This window comes from Anabrus simplex, chromosome 8 (genome assembly GCF_040414725.1).
Source record: "Anabrus simplex isolate iqAnaSimp1 chromosome 8, ASM4041472v1, whole genome shotgun sequence".
NCBI lineage: Eukaryota > Metazoa > Arthropoda > Insecta > Orthoptera > Tettigoniidae > Anabrus > Anabrus simplex.
The window spans coordinates 104,038,932-104,061,657 of NC_090272.1; the positions used below are offsets into that span (position 1 = coordinate 104,038,932).

The 22,726-nt window shown below is 39.2% G+C and overlaps 1 protein-coding gene across 3 annotated transcripts in view; it reads right to left on the reverse strand.

Annotated features, from left to right (window-relative positions):
* Positions 1–22,726, reverse strand: part of Rbpn-5 (Rabaptin-5) — a 238,044-nt gene that overhangs the window by 182,946 nt on the left and 32,372 nt on the right. For all 3 annotated transcript variants that reach the window (XM_067152405.2, XM_067152404.2, XM_067152403.2), the window contains exon 5: positions 19,723–19,839. In XM_067152405.2, coding sequence (XP_067008506.1) covers positions 19,723–19,839 — 117 coding nt within the window. The remainder of the gene's footprint in view (positions 1–19,722; positions 19,840–22,726) is intronic.

Below are 22,726 nucleotides of genomic sequence, written 5' to 3' on the forward strand. Positions count from 1 at the left end.
ACTAGTTGCTGGAGGTACGAACTGAAGTACAGAAAACTTTCTCAAAGTTACTAAGGGGACAATGGAGAAGTACTACAATTATAATTTGCCTCACTTGTTCATAACTGCCAATTTACAGTCACTGATAGGTTTATGCAACATAAACACTAAACTTACTGTACATACATAAGCATGATTTAAAGTGCTCTGATAAAATCTGATGATGTTCTTGTACAATGAAACATGTCATTCTGTGTTTATTAGTGTATGGGCTTTTTGCAGGTGTTTTTATGTGTTATTAATAGCATTTATGACAGACTGAAAATCTTTAAAGTTATATTGGGTAGAAGATTACAACTGTTAGTTGAAAGAACTTCTTTTAAGGGGGGAAGGGAAAAATGAAAAAAAAAAAAGATTTTAAGATTTTTATAAATTTATCTGAAGTTGGCAGTTACCGAGTCAACTTCTCATAGGTTCTTCAGTCTGTTGCAACTAATTAATGAATAAATACAATTTAGAAAATACCTGAAAAAGAAAACATACAGTATAACAACAGAATATACCCGAAAGAAGTAAGGACATAAAAAGTAGACTAGCACAAACAAGGAAGGCCTTTCTTAAGAAAAGAAATCTGCTCACTTCGAACACTGATATAGGAATTGGAAAGATGTTTTTGAAGACTTTTGTATGGTGCATGGGATTGTATGGAAGTGAAACATGGACGATAACTAGCTCAGAAAGAAAGAGAATAGAAGCTTTCGCAATGTGATGTTACAGAAGAATTCTGAAGGTGAGATGAATACATCGAATCACGAATGAAGAGATACTCAATCGAATTGGTAAGAGGAGATTGATTTGGCTAAATTTGACGAGAAGAAGAGATAGAATGATAGGACACATCTTAAGACAGCCAGGACTTGTTCAGTTGGTTTTTGAGGGAAGTGTAGGCAGTAAGATCTGTAGGGATAGACCAAGGTATGAATATGACAAACAGATTAGAGCAGATGTAGTATGTAGTAGTTACGTAGAAATAAAAAGATTAGCACAGGGCAGTGTTGCATGGAGAGTAGCATCAAACCAGCCTATGGACTGATGACTCATACAACAACAACAACAACAACCATCCCAAAAATATAAAAATAGATGGAACAGTGAGGAGAGAAGAACCGCACAAGGAGTATTTCATTAATATAAGTTATAACATTTCAACAATAATTACTGGAAGAGTGGACAGAGGTTTCAACATAAATGGTTTTACACTTCTTAATAACATTAATCAATTCATAAGGTCTTTTTTAAAGTGTGATTTATAGAATCTGATGATGTTCTTTCAAGAATGAAACATGTCATTTTATTTTAATTAAGTTGTTTCTTTTTCAGGTATAATCTGTTATTATAAGTTTTCTTTTTCAGGTAGTTTTGAAAGTTTATTTATGCCAACAGACTGAAGAACCTAACAGTTATATATTAACTGAATCGAAACTGAAAAGAAATGCCTTCCACTATGCCTTGGAGCCAGCATCAGACAGCCTCCTTAATCCTGTCCATGAGATAGAGATGATCTGTGTCTACATGGATAAATCCTGTCAGCCGCGTCCACGCCGCGGGGGTGGGCAACGGTACTGTAGTCGAAGGTAAAGTAACGGCTAAGTTCTGGTGGGGACTTAGTCCCATTGGGATATAACATGGGCCCCGTGCACAAGGATACGTATGAAGACCTTAACAGCAGTAAAGGCGTATAATGAAAGTTTTCAATACAGCTGAACTGGCGGAGGAGGCAAGCTGTCCATGTGGGGTTAGGACAGAAGGAACCCACTGCCTTGTGGGAAGGGGAGGGATCCTCAAAGGCTAAGATAATCCTCTGATGCATTAGGCTTAGTAGGTCAGCAGAAGAGTGTTGTTATATGTTGCTTTCAATCTAAAAATGAGCCTCGGATGGAAGAATAAACCAAATTTAGGCCAAACTCTATGTACCCTTGGAACAAATGACATAACTCCAGAGTTTGAAGATAATCCTAGGAATACAGGAATTAATATCAATAAAAGACAAAATACTATTGGCTTTACGTCGCACTGACACATATATGTCTTATGGCGACTATGGGAGAGGAAAGGTCTGGGAGTTGGAAGGAAGCGGCCGTGGCCTTAATTAAGGTACAGCCCAAGCATTTGCCTGGTGTGAAAATGGGAAACCATGGAAAACCATCTTCAGGCCTGCCGACAGTAGGGTTCAAACCCACTATCTCCTGAATACTGGATACTGGCCGCACTTAAGCAACTGCAGCTATCGAACTCTGTCTAAAATACAAACATAAACTGAGAACGTAATAACTGTGACAAACAAGAGTGAAGAGACTGTAAATATGATGGAAAGAAGAAAAATTCATATACTGGGATTGAGCAAAACAAAATGGAAAGGGATAAATTCAAAATTATTAAGAGGAGGTCACAAACTGTACTGGCATAGTAACAGAAAGGAAGCACGAAATGCAGTAGATATGGTACTCCACAAAAATATCACATGTCACAGATGTTACCTTTGTAAATGACAGAATAATGAAAGCCAGAGTAAACTTAGGGAAGAATAGTTTTACAATAGTCGAAGTGTATGCCCCTCAGCAAGGATGCAGTGATGAGAAAACAGAGTTCCTAGATGATTTGGAAGATCAAATACGAGAAAACAGTTTTATGATAATTGGGGATCTAAATGTCCAAGTTGGGGCCAATAGATCTGGGTACGATTTGGTAATGGGCCCTTTTGGATATGGAACAAGAAATATAGAGGGCAAACATATTCTAAATTTGTGTGTAAGAAACAATCTTTTAATAAAATATACATTCTTAAAAAAAAACAGGATAGCCATAAGATTACCAGATATGGCTGGGATGGGAAATCAAAGACAGTTATTGATTATGTGATAGCTGATAGATTAATTGGAGAAAAAGTGAGAGATACGAAAGTTATCCGAAGTAAAAGCTTGGATAGCGACCACAGACCTCTAGCAGTGGATCTAAATTGCATACATAAAGCTACACCTGCAATAAAGAGATTACCAAAGATTAAAGAATGAAAACTGAAAAATGAAGAAATCAGAAGGATTTTCAAAATTCAATAGCAACTAAATTGTCCAAATATGAGACAGGTAGTGTTGATGAAGATTGGAATGCATTTAGAACAACAATAGTTAACTGTGCTATAGAGGTGTGGGGTAAAATGAAAGGTAAAGTCAAGGAGAAAGAAACAAGCTGGTGGAATAATCGAGTGAAGCATGCAATTATAAAAAAACAAACATGGCAAAGGAAAACAAAGATGTTGAAAAATATAATCAGGCTCAAGGAATTGTGCCAAAGGACGGTGAAAAAATAAGAAGACAGGAACAGGAATACAGGAATAAGGAACTCCAGGTAAAAAAGAGTAGTGAAAGAAGAACAAGAGAAGAGGTGGGAACTGTTCACCCAAAGAATTGAAGAAGGTATAGTAAAGAAAATCAGAAAATGTTATACGGGTTCATAAAAAGTAAAACATCAAATAGGGAAGAAATTAAAGCTATTGCAACAGAGGACGGGATCATTATCAGAGACATGGTAGGAATCGGAGAAGAGATGAGTTATTTTGAAAAATTATCAAATGGGGAGTGTGAAAAACAACAAGTTACCAACGTCACTAATGAATTACAGAAGGAACAACCTCCAATTACTTGGAAAGAGACAGAAAATGCCCTGAAGAAAATGAAAAGTGGAAAGTCAGCAGGGGCAGATGAACTAACAGCAGACATGATTAAGGCAGCTAGAATCCCTGGAATACAATGGCTACAACGAACACTGGGAGTTATAAGGAAAGAGAACAAGTTCCCAGATGACTGGAAAAATGGAATTATAATACCATTGTTTAAAAAAAAGGAAGTAGAAGGAAGTGCACCAATTATAGAGGCATCACCCTTTTGTCACATTGCCTTTAGATAATGGAGTAGATTATAGAACAGAGACTGAGAGAAATAATGGAAGCTCAATTTGAAGAGGAAAAACATGGATTTAGAAGAAATAGAGGAACTACAGACCTATTTTTTTTCACTCAGGCAGCTAATGGAATTTTTTTTTAAAAGCGAGAAGGAATTTGATAACAGTGTTTTTGGATTTAGCAAAAGCATATGACAGGGTGGAGAGAGGAAAAATGTGGGAATGTTTAGAAAAACATACCATCCCAGCAGCACTAATGAAAAAAGTTCAGATGTTTTATGATAGTTGTAAAAGTAGTGTGCAACTAGGAGACGGAAGATCTCAGTGGTTTAAAAGAAGAAGAGTGTCCAACAAGGGAGTTCTCTTTCCTCATTGTTCTTCATTTCACTCATGGATACTATTATAAAGGAACTCAAAGAAACAGATAAGGAAGATCATAATGCATCTGTCTCTGCTGATGATGATGCCATTTGGGGAGAAAATGAGAGAGATGTTCAGAGGAGACTCGATCTTTGGAACACCAAATTTAAAGAATATAAGTTAAATGTGAGCAGGAGCAAAACAGTGGTAATGAAAGTTAGTAGGACAAATAAACCTTGTAACCTCACCCTCGAGGGAGAGAAGACAATGTGTGAATACCTTTAAATATCTAGGGAGTTCAATGTCAAACGACAGAAGTGCCAAGAACGAAGTATTGAACAGAGTGCAAAAAGGTTCCAACTTCTTCCATCAAATTCGGAACATAGTATGGGATAAGGGAGTTCCTCAGAGGGCTAGACAGACACTGTTGACGACTTATCTCCTGCCCACCATGACGTATAGTCTGGAGAGTTGTGTCATACGTAAAAGAGAAGTAAGTAAACTGCAAGCTGTTGAAATGAAGTTCCTTAGATCAACTGTATAGAGAACAAGGAAGAACAGAATTAGGAATGATCAGATACAAAGAGCCCTACAGGTCAACCTGAGCATGGAAGAAAGGCTGAGTGTTGCAAGGCTGAAGTGGCTAGGACACGTTAAGCGGATGCAGGAGACTCGAACACCAAGGAAGTATCTTGAAAAGATAGTTCTGAGACAAAGACCAATTGGACATCTACGAAAGGTGATTAGATCAGATAAGAGAAGACCTAGAGAAGAGAGGACAAAGATTGGATACCCTGGAGATAAAATAAGCATACCAGGACCGTAATAAATGGAGGCACATCATTCTTAAATATCCTACCTAGCTTGCTGGAAGGAATTCATCATGATGATATAACAAATCAATTTCTCACTGATCGAAACATTATGTATTTATGGTGATTATTGTGCACATCCCTGCTGTGTTGATTGCAAAAGTCATTTGGTCTGAATTCTTGGGCTCTCAACACGAGTTGCTTGTCACCGACATGAAAATCATTGTTCACAGAAACTGCGGCTCAGCAGGCCAAGAGACAATCAAGTGGTGGAAACTAAATGAGCATAAGAAGGGTGTTATAAACAACATCAGCCTCCCTATGAAAAACCCAAACTTGGTAGGCAGGGTGTGGGTAGCTCTCCATGACTCAACTTACCACTACTGTGAAAACACTTGGCACCAAAAAGCTTGGGCACTGCTACGTACATAAACAAACGCAGTTTTAGAAGGAACAGATAAACCAAAAGGTGCAGGAAAAGAAGTCCGCCTTCAAGAAATGGTTTGCACAGAAGGCATAAGAACTGACAGATGTACTCATACATCTGGAGGAAAGCTAAGGGGACTGTAGCAGCTGCACGTGACAAACACCACCACAACCTTCACGAGCAGCTGAGCACAAAGGAGAGAGAGTAAGAAGGCTATGTATCTAGAGACTGGCAGGAACTCGTAGCAAGGCAGCTCAAGACAATGAACTACAGTGGACGCCGCTTATTATGATCACTCTGGGACGCAGATAATTTGATAACATTAACCGAATGATAACAGTAGCCGAAAAATAAAAATTGATAGGTAGCCTACTGTATTTATTCATAACCTACATGTACTACAATGAAACAGATACCAGTACACAGCACTGCAGTACAGTGTGTTTGGGATGTTTCAGCAACATGTTATCATTAGCATCACTATCTTCTGCTCCATGTTCTTCACCTCTCATATCTAATTCTGCGGAAGTAACTGTCTCACATGTCGTCTTTGTCTGTTTCACATCGGGAATGATGCCCTCATCAATGTTCATCCATTCCTGAAATTCAACTTCCGTTAAGCCTCATCTACTTCTGGTAACTCTCTTAAAAATCCCCCATAGTGGAAACACTTCCTTATTGTATGTGCTGAGACATTATCCCACAACATGGCTAGAAGATGCAGGGCATCAAGAAGGCTGGTTGTTTTGGCAAGGGCACTGGCACTAGTTTTATGTGATTCCTCTATGTTTTCTAAGATTCTTGTGCGCATTTCATGGCGATAATACGCTTTCATGGTGCGAATGATTTCTTGATCGCATGTCTGAATTAATGAAGTCATATTCGCTGGTAAGAAAACCACACTGATGTTCTTGAGCTCATAATTCACAATGTGTGCTGCACAGTTGTCAACCAGCAAAACTATTTTATGGCCAAGCCTATTATCCTTCCTCAGTGGCCATTCTTTGAAAATCAGAGCAGTCGTCCATGCATTAGATTTGGAATGATAGTCCACTGGAAACTTTTTGATGCATTTAAAGCAACGTGGGTTCTTACTTTTCCCAATCACTAACAGTCTCTTCTTTTCACTAGACATACTCGCACAACATGAAATTCTTACTTGTTCCTTGGAGGTTTAATAATAATAATAATAATAATAATAATAATAATAATAATGCTACTTGCTTTACGTCCCACTAACTACTTTTTCGGTCTTCGGAGATCCCGAGGTGCCGGAATTTAGTCCCACAGGAGTTCTTTTACGTGCCAGTAAATCTACCGACACAAGGCTGACGTATTTGAGCACCTTCAAATACCACCGGACTGAGCCAGGATCGAACCTACCGAGTTGGGGTCAGAAGGCCAGCGCCTCAACCGTCTGAGCCACTCAGCCCGGCCTTGGAGGTTTTACAGCCTTTAAAACTGTCATATTTGTGTTCAGGCAAGGCGCGATAATATTTGCATACTTGAGAACGAAATCCCTGAAATAAAATATAAGTAAAATTCTTTCTTGAATAAGGATACTGAGTCCACCTATTCAATAAAATTATATTTTGTAGTGATTAAATTCTACATGAATTATAAACACTTTATAATTCATATAATATAATTTATAATTCATGTAGAATTTAATCACTACAAAATATAATTGTATTGAATAGGTGGACACAGTAATTTTACTTATTGTATCTTCAGTACAGAACAAAATGAGATTAGTTACCTGTAATAAAATATAATATAAACCAAATTCATGATCACAATAAATGGAAGATTTCCAATGCTTTAGTATTTGACCATACGGGACTTCATAAGAGTGATCATATAATACAGTTGATAACATTATCCGTGATCACAATAAACGGCGTCTACAGTCTATGTGTGTGAAAGACAAGGATGGGCAAAGGCTACACGACAGAAGTACAAGTAATACAGAAGTACAATTCTGAAACGGTGGGAAGGGCACTTCAATGAGCTTTCAATATAAACTTCCCTCACCAACCTATCCCTGAAGGTCACATAACTGCAGGTCCATTTCCTCAAATCACAATCAGAGAAGCAGAGAGAGCCATAATGCCATAAACAACCTGCAAGCTCCTGGTGCTGATGATCTGCTAGTTGATTTGCAGAAGCTCAAGGAATTCAGGGAACCACTAATAGTAGGCTCAAAGACTTCTTTAATTCCATTATTGAGTTGGGTCAAATGCCTACTGTCTGGACATCAAGTGTAACAGCACCCATTTTTAAATCAAGGGGGATCTGGCTTTGTTTCCAAACTATCAATCAATTTGCCTCTCTCGTCAAACCCTGAAGATCTCTCTGTTGTTGTTAATATATGTTTTAGATGGATGAGGACTGATTTCCAGTCATCAGGCACTTTAGTGGTTTGCTAGATCTCTTCAAATATCTTTGTTAATGTCTCAACTGAAGCCTCATCAGCCTTCTTCCACATCTCCGACACAATTGAGTCCTCACCAGGGACTTTATTATTCTTTAAGAGTGCAATGATCTGATGCACCTAGCTTTTGCATGGTGGTTGAGAGTCTGGGTTAACTGTTATAGTCTGATCTCTTTAGAAGGTCATAGCTGACAGTTCAGAAGATTTCCAAAGTAGTTGGCAAGCGTCATTTTTCACGGTTGTTATAAACCAGGGATGGCGAACCTTTTCCAACTAGTGTGCCATTTTAAGTATGGTTTATTATTCTCAACTGTTGACTGTGCCACTTGTTTTCCATTAAGGAATGTCTACAAACACCCACCCCACGACTACCTTTCTAAATTCGCCATTATGTTTCATAATATGTTCCTTATTTATTCATTTATTTATTACACATATATCTTGCAAATACATGATTGCATGTTCCGTGGGGCTGTACCTCAATTAAGGCCATGGCGATTTCCTTCCCACGCGTATGCCTCTCCTATCCCAACTACGAGGACAGTTTGAAAAGTTCTCGGAATCACCGCTAGATGTCAGTGCTAGAGCAACGAGGTTCCCGCGCAATAATCACACATCCTTTGTGAGTGAACACGTGGCGCGTCAGTGCTCTAGCTGCAGGAGTGTGGTAGTGACGACTCTTTGTTGTTCCCGCATAGTGATTTGTGACAATGGAAAAAACAGATTTGAGCAGTGATTAAATACTTTGTAAAGAAAGGTATGAAAGCAAAGGAAATTCATGCCGACTTTCAGAACACACTGGGGGACTCTGCTCCTTCATTTTCAACTGCTGCCAAGTGGACCAGCGAGTTTAAATTTGGTCAGGAGAGCTTGGATGATGATCCGCGTAGTGGACGGCCAAAAAGTGTTACGACCCCAGAATTTATCGCAAAAGTGCATAAAATGGTCATGGAGGATCGTTGACTGAAAGTGCGGGAGATTGCTGAAGCTGTAGGGATGTCTGCTGAATGGGTATATTATATTTTAACCAAAGAATTGGGTATGAAAAAATTATCCGCAAGATATTGACATTGGACAATAAGCGCACCAGATTGGAAATGTCCGAACAAACTGCAACCAACAAGATTTTTTGCGCCGGTTTGTGACTACAGATGAAACATGGGTCCACTACTATACCCCGGAGACAAAACAGCAGTCAAAGCAGTGGAAACATGCTGATTCACCACCACCAAAGAAAGGTCATGGCCTCAGTTTTCTGGGATGCAAAAGGCATTCTGCTGATAGATTATCTTCCTACTGGCCAAACAATTACGGGGCAATACTATGCAAACCCCCTAGACCAACTACAGGAAAAGATACGCGAAACAAGACCTGGTTTGGTTAGGAAAAATGTCATCTTTCATCAGGACAACGCTCCGCCGCACACAAGTGTTATTGCCATGGCAAAACTTCATGAACTGGGGTACAAATTGTTGCCACATCCACCTTATTCACCTGATTTGGCACCATCAGACTTTCATCTATTCCCCAAGCTGAAAACTTTCCTCGGTGGACGGAGATTTTCTACAAGGGAAGAACTGACAGCCGAATTGGAGAGGTATTTTGCAGCCCTGGAGGAATCTCATTTTTGAGATGGGATCAAGGCACTGGAACATCGCTGGACCAAATGCATTAGTCTACAGGGAGACTATGTTGAAAAATAAAAGCAGTTCCACCGAGGTAAGATACTTAATTCTAGTACATTCCGAGAACTTTTCAAAGCACCTACGTAAGATAAGAAAAGCTAGTTTGTTTACCATAGCTACATCTACAGCTATACACTACTTAAACCCACCACCTCCCTAGCTATATGTACTTTGCTACTAACTGCTATGCTCAGTCATTACCTAGCACCAGCTTTCTTGGTTTTTGCTGGAGGTCACTGGACCGCTTAAGTTTCGTGGACTTCCTGATCGACGCTCAGTTGTGTAGCAGCCTGAAGTACCTAGTGCATTTTAACCTGCTATAACTGTCTACCAGCCAGATGATTGCCTAGGGACATTTTAATCAACCATTAACCATCCATCGCCAGACGATTGCTTAAAAGACACTCCATCTGCAGTCCAACCTTTGACACTGGATGTTCGAACTCTACTACAACTTCAATATTTTACAACAAATTTTTAAACAACCTTTACTGGTGCTCTGCAACTCTGAAGAATTACTGGTGTTCCACCTTCGAAGAACGTAAGTATTTTTTATAAAATCGAAACCTTTTGGTGTGGCCTTTCTGAGTCAACTTGTTTTTTCACTAAAATTTGTAGATCGGTGAACTACAAGGTGTACAACTTTGCTTCCGCCGTTTGCCGATGGATGGCGACAACGGTACGTAGCGGTCGAACGAAACAGATCGCAGACATCAGGCAGTTAGCTTGGAACTCGGTCAACATAACCCCATTCAAACTTAGTCGATGTGTGTCTGCATCATAAAGTTGTTCTCGATTGAGCATGGCAGTGCACGAGCCAAATTCTCAGCATTTGCGGGAGGTGTTACTGTTTTGTTTCAATATGAAGAAAACAGCAGCTGAGTCTCATCGAATGCTCTCACATACGTAAGGTGAGGACGCTATTAGTGGAAGAACGTGTCGTGAGTGGTTTCAACGCTTTCAGAACGGTGATTTTAACGTCGAAGACCGGCATAGTGGTGGAAGAGAAAGTTTTCGAAGATGCAGAATTGGAGACATTGCTGAATGAAGACTCGCGTCAAACTCAAGAAGAATTGGCACAATCAGTGGGAGTGACACAGCAAGCCATTTCAAAACGTCTCAAGACCATGGGCATGATTCAGAAAGAAGGAACTTGGGTCCCGTATGAGTTGAAACCAAGAGATGTTGAACTGGGATGAAAAATGGGTTCATTACGATAACCATACCTGCCAACTTTATAAAACCAAAAATCAGGAGATTTAGATATGAAAATCAGGAAAAATTGGGAGGAATCAGGAGATACAGTTGCTCAAAACTGCTTGTTCTACTTGTCTTGCGCAATACAGGAGTATTATGGTATATAACAACACTTATTGTCTCAAAACCCGCCTGTTTGCTATAGGCGACTAGGTTAAAAATTACACATCTCTATTCCTACAGAGGAAGTATGTGAGTGAAATGATCGGTCTTTGATAAGTTTTCCGAAAATAGTATGAAATCATGCTCCACACGTGTGAATCAGATGCCATTACTTAGCAAATGCATAGAATATATTGCATCACGCGCCCGCGCGATTATGCGAAGCGCAATGTTATTTTTATCAAGTAGTACATTAAAATTCGCCAGAATTGTCTCCGAATGACTCCTAAAATCTCTAGAAAAGTCACTAGTTGCTATATTTGAAATTCTGTCGCTAAATTAAGAAAAAGACTCCAAACCTAGAGATAGTCTCTAGAATCGACTAGACAGATGTGAACGAACATGAGCACAGCACGCGAGAATGAGAGATTGACAATCGATATACGCGACGCGATATACGCGACGCGATATACTGGTTTCAATAAACATCGCACATTAGCACGTATTTCTCGCATTAATAAACGTCGACATTTCAAATGAAGGTGGCAATGAACGAAGGACTTCCGGCCACTTGCGTAGAAAGCTGAAATGGCGGGATTTGAAAACACAGTTTTATAGTTTTAAAAAAAAAAATCGGGAGAAATAATAGAGTAATCGGGAGGCGGGAAAAACTGTCGAAAATCGGGATTCTCCCGCCTAAATCGGGGAAGTTGGCAGGTATGCGATAACCCTGAGCGCAAAAAATTATGGGGATATCCCGGCCATGCTTCAACATCGACAGCAAAACCGAATATTCACGGCTCCAAGATCATGCTCTGCATTTGGTGGGGCCAGCTCGGCGTCGTGTACTATGAGGTGTTAAAACCCGGTGAAACAATCACAGGTGCTCGTTATCGAACGCAATTAATGCGTTTGAGCAGAGTATTGAAAGACAAACGGCCGCAATACAGCAAGAGGCACGATAAAGTGATTTTGCAAAACGACAACGCTCGACCCCACGTTGCAAAAGAGGTCAAAACATACCTGGGAATGTTAAAATGGGACGTCCTACCTCACCCACTGTATTCTCCAGACATTGCTCCCTCTGATTATCACCTGTTTCGATCAATGGCGCATGGCCTGGCTGACTGACACTTCCGATTTCATGAAGAAGTCACAAATTGGATCGATTCGGGGATCGCTTCAAAAGATTAACAATTTTTTCGACACGGGATTCGAACACTGCCCGAAAGATGGGAGAAAGTCGTGGCCAGCGATGGACACTACTTTGAATGATACATGTGTAAGTAATCTGTTTCATTAAAGCCTCCAATGTTGGGGACAAAATGGCGGAAACGAAGTTGTACACCTTGTATGTTTCCTAGCTCATCTCAATTAAAGTTTGGTAGGCAATTCTTTGCCATTTTAACAGTGTCAAGTAATGTTTTCATAAAAGGTGGTGGTTGGTCAAATTTTCAGAGACTTTCTTCGATTTCAGTGTAACTAAATTAGTTTTCATCACCTACAACTTTTCCAGTAAACATTCAATTCAAGCCTTCTTGGCTGTCTCAATCCTTTTTTGTTATTCGTAATTCTTTTGCTATTTTTTTTTTCCGAGCAGTATTGTATCAATTATTAAATTTTCACTTGCATTGTAAAATGCACTCCTCTCCTTCCCTTTTTTCTTACCTCAAGTATTTTCTTCTCTTAAACCATTTTGAAGCGATTATCAATTTCAATTTTATTCCATTTTAAATTATTAATTTTTATTGCAATTCACAGTTATAATTAAACATTGTTGTAAATAATTACAGTAAAACCTTAAGATATTTCTGCAAGGGACAAAGAAAAAAGAACATGTCAAGCAAGAAAATGCACCACTGAATATACGAATAAAATCTATCCAACAGGGATATGGAAACACTAGATACAATTTTTTCTGACATATGGGCATTTTATGTCATGTCCACGGGTACAGTGAAAACTATATTTACCCTTTATATAGATGAGAAGAAAGTATTAGAAGGTGTCAAAAACATGAGAGAACATTATTTCACTGGGGCCTATAAGATAACAACAGTGCACTGAAAGGTGAAAAATACCAGACAACAAATATGAAAACATTTGCACGGGCGTCAATAAAAATGTCAAAGTATTATTGCAGATCACACTCTTTCTAAAAGAAATGTTAGTAGAAGCCTTTCATTTCGAATCAGCGGGTTACTGAACATTATTTTCTGGTCACATTCTTAGACAATGAATTGGAGGTTACACTCGACCATGTGCAACTTCAAGGAATGACTTGGGCTGCCATTTTGAATCCGTTAAAACTACGACCAACTCGAATGATCGAGTCGACACTCAAAGGTGTGAGCTTCAACATTCATGACCTCTGCGCGGAAGATGCGGATGCCAGTCCACTTCTGACTTTTTCCATATCCATAACTAGGCCATCACAAGACAAATATGCACCATGCTAGTCAACTTCACACGATTATGTTTGTAATCCAGACGCTATCAAGCAACAAATATTCGCTACACTTCACTATTGATATACATGTTGATTCCCATAGGGAACCTGAAATATTTGTTCTGAATGAGTAAATTTATGATACCAATATACTGGTCCGTTATTCGACATTATAAATTTTCCAGCTAACTCATTCCTGGTTGCAAGCATTTTGCCCCCGTGTACTAAGTTGGGCTCATCAGTTGGTAAACAGCACACCTACTAGGATACATGGCTAGTGCATACCGTGGAGGCCACTGCGTTGGCTAATGCACCTCATTTTCAAAAATTGATGCCTGCCTGGCCATCAGATGATATAGATGTTGATTCCCATAGGGAACCTGACATATTTGTTCCGAATGAGTAAATTTATAATACCAATATAGTTGGTCCATTATTGGACATTATAAATTTTCCAGCTAACTCATTCGTGGTTGCCAGCGTTTCGCCCCAGTGTGCTAAGTTGGGCTCATCAGTTGGTAAATAGTACACCTACCAAGACACATGGCTAGTGCATACACTTCACTGTACCACTCAACACACAATAAATTTCTAACTTCTGAAGAATGCGAAATACAAGCACAAACAGGCTCACTGTGTTATTCAGCATTCTTGCTACTGATCGGCAAGCAAAACTGAACATTCCTGAGGTTAACGACTTGCTCACTGAAGGTGCAACTTATCCTGTGAAGTTCAGGAATTTAAGGCCTTTTCCCATAATGCTGCTGCTTCTTCTTCCTCTTCTTGTAGTGTGCCTTCTCCATTACTGAAGGTGGGCCATAATCACAGCAAAGTCTGTATGATGTTTGGCTTTCCTCATCAGTCTACTAGAATCTAGTCGTGTCCAATCCCCAAGTTCCTCAGCCAAGAGTGCTTCCTTCGACGGTGACCCCTATGTCCATAAATTTTACCCTGCATGATCAATTTAAATAGGTAGTATTTTTTATTCCTCATAATATGCCCAAGGTAGGCTGACTTTCTTTTCTTGATTGTAAACATCAACATTCATTCCCTCCCGATGTGTTTGAGTACGGCAGTATTGGAGACGTGGTCAGTCCATGAGATCCGTAACATCCTTCGGAGCACCCACATCTCAAACCAATTTATTCTCTTAATGGTGATACATTTCAGAGTCCATGTTTCAGCGCTGTACAGAAGCAGTGAATATACATAGCATCTGATGAAGTTGTGACATGTCTCCAAGACAAACCCCACAGATGATTCGGGGATAATGATAGACTTTAGACTCAAAGAATATGAGCCAGCCTTTGACCAATATGATGAGATACAAAGTAAATTAGAAATTCAAAATTACAAGCAAGCAAAGGATATGGAGGAAGTAGAAAATCTCTACTTTCAGGGACATGTTCAGACTATGCAAATTTTGCAAAAATTTCAAAATGTACAAAAACAAGAACCACTACCCACTTCTCAGATTTCTGTTTCTGACAGCCTGAAAGAAATTCCATCTCGTGCACTCTTGTCTTAAGACTGAATTGCCAAATTTTGATGACAATGAGGAAAACTGGGAAGCCTTTTTTGAACTTTATCAATATCTTGTAGATCACAATAAATCTTTACCGGATGTTCAGGTTTTAACTCTTGTTTATTTATTCCTTAAATTTAGGCTAAACAAAGGAAAACTGTTACATTGGTTTTATTCACTGATGTTATAATTATATAAAAACTTAGTTTTAAGTTAGATTTTGACATTGGCTGGAGGACATTGAAAAATAAAATAATAAAATTAATAAAAGAATATGGAAATCTAAATTAAAGGAACACTCTTCCTAACAATGTAAGAAGTGCATTAGTGCATGTGATGAAATAAAACTAATATAGGATTTTTGAGAAAATGTGATGTGATGAGGAAAAATTAACATCAGATCCTGATTCAGGATGCAGAAGTCATTCTAAAAAAAAAAACAGGATGGCGGCAATGAAACCATCACAGGACAGTGTTATTTGTCAATAGGCAATCACTGGTTCTATTTTGACTTGGAGAAGTCTCATGGCTGTTTAGAGGACAAGATTATTGAAGTTTTCAATCTCATTAGTCTTTTTGATAGCAGCTAATATAATTTCTCTGAAGTGAATTCTAAACGATGATCTGGTAGGTTTTCCAAGTATCTCAATGAGTTTATGATCATTATTTCTTCATTGTTGTATGTATATCCTAATTCTCACACCTCGCCTCAATATCGTCATTACAGTTTTCTTTGTATTTACTTGTAATCTGTTGTCCTCAGCCCATACCTGTAAATTATTTATAGCTTCTTACAGGTTGTCTCTGTTAGTTGATAGCAGGAGAAAATTATCTGTATATACATATAATGTGTCTCTACAAATGATGATCCTCATGATGCCAGATGTAGCTACATTAAATAGAACTGGGCTCATTGGGTCGCCTTGTTGTATGTCATTTGTTTGAACCAGTGGTGCTGGTGAGCTTACTCCACCAGTGACTTCTATGTAGTTGAAAGCTAGAATGTTGTTGATTGCGACTGTCAGTGGATTATTTTCTCTAATTATTTAATAATAATGTTATTTGTTTTACGTCCCACTAACTACTCTTTTACGGTTTTCGGAGACGCCGAGGTGCCGGAATTTAGTCCCACAGGAGTTCTTTTACGTGCCAGTAAATCTACCGACACGAGGCTGACGTATTTGAGCACCTTCAAATACCACCGGACTGAGCCAGGATCGAACCTGCCAAGTTGGGGCCAGAAGGCCAGCGCCTTAACCGTCTGAGCCACTCAGCCCGGCTCTCTGATTATTTGTTCCAGTTTGGTGAAGTCAATGAATGCTGTGTAGAGCTTCTTTGTCGGATGTCTTAGTATATCCTTCATGTTTTCCAATAAATTTGCTTTTGCATGTAAGGTTTCCCTGTTCTTTCAAAGGAAGCTGGATTATTTATCAGGTATTGTATTCTCTGTTTTTGTAATGAGCGTACTGGTAATAATTTTCAAGTAAATGTTATACATTAGACAGTGTACTCCAACATAATTCTGAGATGTGAGTTTGAATCATCTTTCTCTCCTTTCCCTTTGTTTAATATTTTCATTTGTGAGTTTCTCCATACTCCTGGAAGGTTGTGGGTTATTTAGCATTCATTAACCTTTTCACTCCAGCGAAACAAGAGCGGACACATGGCCTTGGTTCCCTAGGTGGCTGGCCATGCCTGCTGTATTGAATACTTTCCACTCTCCACTAACTCACTTGCATTTGTTCATATTGTTAACACACGAAAGGTTGACTTTTTATTAAATGTAGAATTCAGTCAAATATATTTGCACATGTACCAGTAATTTTCATTCACGCAAAACTTCCCGTCCATTTAGATCCGTGAATCTGGACAGAGCACTGGCAGAGTTAAATCTTCCCTGTCTTCTTTTTCTTCAAAGTTGCTACCCAAAATGAAGATAAGAGCTTCATCTGCAGTATACAGTTTCTCGTCCATTATGAAATACAGTACCACAATCCCCTGAAGCTCCCTATATAAGCGCAAAGAATTACATGGCAAATGACGAGTGCAAAGGTCACTCGAATCTTTACCTTCTAACTGATTGCCCCTGACATCTGGTGATTCTCCTAGTGACTTGCAAGAGAACCGCAAGATATCATGAAGGTCGAACTTCTCCAGCAGTCTACCATAGCAAAGACAAGAAAAGCCGAAAAATACCCAACTGCTACAACAGTCCACTGGCTGTGAGGCCTCGCTCTCACAACTGCTACAGCAGTCCACCAGCTACCCGGCATGGCTCCCTCCCGACAGCTATATCATTCCACCAGAGTGGAAAGTATGAACAACAGGGTCCACAACTCGTCAGTGGCTTCTTTCAGGTGTTCAATGTATATTCTGTCAAGGCCTGCAACTTCCCTGCTCTTGCTGCTGAGGATGGCCGACTTTACTTCTTTCTTGGTTATTGGCTGTGCTGTTTGGAGTTGGTTGCCTGTAATGTAGTGCTACTGTGATGCTACCATTGTTTAGGAGCAAGAAGAAACGATCTTTCTGGTGTGACAATTGGTGCTTTCTTTCTCATCACTATACAAGCATCCTCTTCTGCTTCCTGTGCCTGTAATCTTGCTTGGTCCTCTATGTAATGTGTCTGTTTTTCAAGACTAATTAACACCCTCTAGGGATACCATGGCCTTGACATCAGTGTGGTGGCTTGAGTGTCAGCTCAGGGTTGCCCATGCTGGATTGGCTTTGATATCAAGCCAGACTAACAAGATAGCCCCAAGTTCCCCGAGAATTCTCTACGTCGTCTTCTTATTCATTCCCTGTGCTCAAGGGCGTTAGAATACATCCACGGTATCCCCTGTCGGTCAGAGAAGGTGATTAAAAGGGGATCAAGGGGCTTTTATCCTGAGAGCATAGATTGGTGATGATGGGTCCTTTAGCCGAGGCTGGCACTGCTAAGTAAACTCTTTCAAGATTAAAATTATTGTGTCCACCTTTTCAATTTGTAAGGTGGACACAATAATTTTAATCTTGAAAGAGTTTACTTATTGTATCTTCAATACGGAACAAAATGAGATTAGTTACTTGTAACCTGGCACTGCTTCCACTTACATGTGTCAGGGTCCTTGCCTTTATCTTTCCCAACTGGCCTCCCTTGGTCAATACTTGTTCTTTTTTCTACCCTAACAGTATTAAGTTTGCAAGGCCTAGGGAGTCTTTCATTTTCACGCCCTTCGTGGCACTTCCCCTTGTATTGCTGATACCTTCATTTTTTGAAGCGTCAGACCTCTCCCACATTCCCTTGGATTAAAGTTAACAAAGAGTGATTGCCCAGTTGTATTTCCTCTTAGAAAAAAAAATCACCATGACTACCTTTCAAGTAGTAGCAGTTTGCATTGCCTTCTTCTGTTAGCATAATCTAGTAAGTGTAATGTATCAATTAAAAGTCTATAGAATTCAGTGTCAAACCAGTTTTGCTGTTCTTGTAGGATTGGGGATACGTGCAGCTCTTGTGTAGTTTAGAATACTGGTAGAAGTCAGATCAATTTCATGTTCCAAGTTTTAGGCTTCTACTTCCTGCAGACCTTACTTTCCAAATTTTAAAGTTTCTATGTTTAGTTCCCTTGCAATGAGCAAATGACTGATAGTTCTTTTCTGAGTTCCACCGTCTGATAACAGCAAAATTAGTCGACACGGCGAGATGCTTTCTTAATGGAGCAACTGGTGAATACTGCAGTATCTGTTGCCTGTGCACTTTTACGTCTGTCCTTTTACAGAACATGAGGTCTACTGTGCCTGAACTGTTGTACACTATGTATGTTACCTCCTCATTGCTATTTTATACAAGACATCATTCTAGTCAAATAGTGAGAACATTATAATTAATATTTTCAAGTATTTCCTGATAGGATGTTCATCCTATTCAAAGAATGTAATGAAAAGAAAAGACATCAGTTTTTTGTGACGTGTTCTGACCCACTTAGTATTTGACGAAAAATACTAAAAGTTGTTTACAAAATATCTAAACATTATTGTAAGATGCTCGAAATGAATGAATGAATAAATAAATAAATAAATAAATAAATAAAACATAAATAAATAAATTTGCTAATTGTTTTACGTCACACCGACACAGATAGGTCTTACGGCGACGATGGGACAGGAAAGGCCTACGAATGGAAAGGAAACAGCCGTGGCCTTAATTAAGGTACAGCCCAAGCATTTGGCTGGCGTGAAAATGGGAAACCACGGAAAACCATCTTCAGGGCTGCCGACAGTGGGGTTCGAACCCACTATCTCTTGGATGCAAGCTCACAGCTGTGCGCTCCTATAAATAAATAAATAAATAAATAATTAATTCAGTCAATCATTCCTCTGCTTTGTGGTTAAAGAACAATGCTTGGTATAAAAAGAAAAGATAAAATTAAACTGCATATCTGAAAAAGACAAAGACTTTGTCTTAGTATGCTTCCTCAATTAGTTCACTCGGATCATCATCATCATCGCCATAAGACCTATCTGTGTCAGTGTGACGTAAAGCAACTTGCAACTAACAACAACAACAACAGGATCATCTTTACTAATAAACTTTTGTAGATAGCAAACCTGCAACTAATTCTCCAGAGCCAAGCTCTGGACAGATGACTTACAGTAGGTGTTATGTGCCTTACATTCAAACACTACCTTCATATCTGGTAGAAATCTTTCTTTTTATACACTATGACTGAAGGGAAATCAGCATATTTTATATGCTTACTTTGTCACCTTGAGAATTTAGCTGCTCATATGCTGCACGAAGTTTTGTCTTTAAAGCTTTTATTTCTTCCTCTAAAGGTAAAACTAAGGACCGTAACACTTCAGCATCTTCTTTGGCCTGTAAAAGAAAATACTTCTGTTACTAAAAAGTATTACATTACAAAGTATAACGTTTTGAAGATAATATGGACTACAGGATTAAAACAGTTTAGATTATAAATATGTAACAATTGAGCAGGAATGACAAAACTGATACATAATGATTCTAAATCATTCCCTACAATTACTATTTCTAATAAATGTAAACAAGCCCAAAGAAAGCTACAAATCATGTAATGTCCATTTTTTTTCTGGCGAGAGTTTTGAGAAATAAGATTTGATAGGTAATCAATGTTTGCATTGATTTATTTTTTACTTTAAGGAAAGAGTATTTTCTCCTTACAGTGACTAGAATACAGTGAACTGAAAATAAAACTAGTTTCTGAACATAAAGTCAGGACAGGTTATAATACAAAAACACCCAGCATGAAATACAAGAATCTGACTTTCAGAAAGCTATACAAATATTATTAAGGTCCACCTATAGAAAACAAGGTTATTTATTTATCTATCGAAAACACTGGTCCGGCTCCTTGACCTATTAGTCAACGTACTGGTGTTTGGAGCCGGGCTGAGTAGCTCAGATGGTTGAGGCGCTGGCCTTCTAATCCCAGCCTGGCAGGTTTGATCCCTGCTCAACGCGGTGGTATCTGAAGGTGCTCAAATATGTTAGCCTCAATTGGTAGATTAACTGGCACACTGAAGAACAACTGCGGGACTAAACTGTGGCACCTCGGTGTCTCCGAAAACCATAAAAGTAGTTAGTGGGACGTAAAGCCAATAACATCATTATTGCTGGTGTTCGGTTCAGAGGACAGTCAGTTCGATTCCTAGCTGGGCTGAGGTTTTTTATCTGCATATGGTTAATTCCTCTGATTCAGGGACTGGGTGTTTGTATTAAACAGAATACAACTCATCCTATACATATAAAACACATTACAGTGGTAGGATTGTCGGTGTGATGACAGCCCAGCCTGATTGAGTAATTTCACTGCCTGCCATCCATAAAAAGGTGGTACCCAACTCAGACAAGTCAGTTCGTCACTAGATGGCAAGTCTGCTGTCGTCATACATACACCACGTGATTGAATCTTGAAGGACTGGGCTTAGATGAACTTCTTGTGATTCTTAAGAAATACTTTGCAGTTTCTACGAACTTTTATTGATAGGTGGACAGGTCGCCTGGAGTGAGTTAATATCCTGCAAGCTAGTGAATATTTTTCACACAGAGAGAGAGAGAGAGAGAGAGAAAGAAAGAAAGAAATTAATTAAGAGATCAAATTTAATTGTGTTTATAATAAAAGATGTGTTGTGTGGATGTTGTCTTTCTTGAATTTGGATACAAAAAGTAACTGACAGGGAGAACTAATACGGTGAATCAAGATCAGTTGGTAACAGCCAAACATCTATTGCAATAGCAGCAACAAATGCAACAGCTTCTTACAACAAGAGGAAGCTGCTTTTGTAGAAACACTACATGCAGTCACCGCATCACAGCAGGTCAATTCAATTTTCGCACTTTCGTCTTTTTATGTACATAAGGGAGACTGGATCATATATGCAGACAGGCTATATCACTATTTGATTTTTCATGGGGTAAACCAGGAAGTGAGACAGTGGGGCACTGTTTTTCAACTCCAAATGAAAATAGGCCAGACACACACAGACTGGATAGCAGAGTTAAGAGGTATTGCAAATTCTTCTAAATCTGTATGCAACAAGGAAAGCTGAGGCATGTCATACACTGACTTGCTATTCAAGGACAAGTGTTGCACACTCTTGAAAAAAAAGTTTGTTTTGATGCAGTGAAAGAAAGAGATTCCCCATTAGATGAAGTACAAAGAATAGCAATAGTTAATGAAATGACACGGAAGACAGGAGCTGAAATCAAAGATTCTACAGAGACAGCTCAAGTTTCAAGGCAGCAAGAAAAACAGATCATACTTTTTTTTTTGTGATAGTGGAAATCATTCCTTTTCAGTTTAAACTTTTAATCTATAACTGTGAGGTTTTTCAGTCTGTCAAAACTAATTCAGGATACATAAAATTAGAAAACACATGAGGGAGAAAACTTTTTCAGACCGAGCTCGATAGCTGCAGTCGCTTAAGTGCGGCCAATATCCAGTATGGAAAATTCTAAATTCCCATGGAGGGAATTAAATATTTTTACCAATAGAGCATGTCAAAAATGTCAAAAACATATCAGATGTAAGGTTTTCCGGCGTTTGCTCTATTTACCAGCGTTTTGTCTTAGGTCTGACACTAGACTCATCAGAGTGGGATGTGTCAGACCCTACCCACTGACGCTGGGATGTATGCAGGTGAATTATCAGAAGCCCTTATAAGAGGCACAGTCTGATAAGAGGCAATGGAGATTGTGGAGATTTATCTCCCGTATGCAGTTATCAGACTGTGCCTCTTATAAGGGCTTCTGATAATTCACCTGCATACACCCCAGCGTCAGTGGGTAGGGTCTGACACATCCCACTCTGATGAGTCTAGTGTCAGACCTAAGACGAAACGCTGGTAAATAGAGCAAATGCCGGAAAAGCCTTACATCTGATATGTTTTTGACAGTATCCAGTATTCGGGAGATAGTAGGTTTGAATCCCACTGTCGCCAGCCCTGAAGATGGTTTTCCGTGGTTTCCCATTTTCACACCAGGCAAATGCTGGGGCTGTACCTTAATCAAGGCCACAGCCACTTCCTTCCCACTCCTAGACCTTTCCTGTCCCATCGTCGCCATAAGACCTATCTGTGTCGGTGCGACGTAAAGTAACTAGAAAAAAAAAAAATCCTTTTTTAGTCACAAAGAAAATTTCTTTTAACCCAGGAGAACTCGCACTGATATTTTTTCGCCAGAACTCGTGCGCGGTCTTTTCAACCGCACAGAATCCATGGGCCAT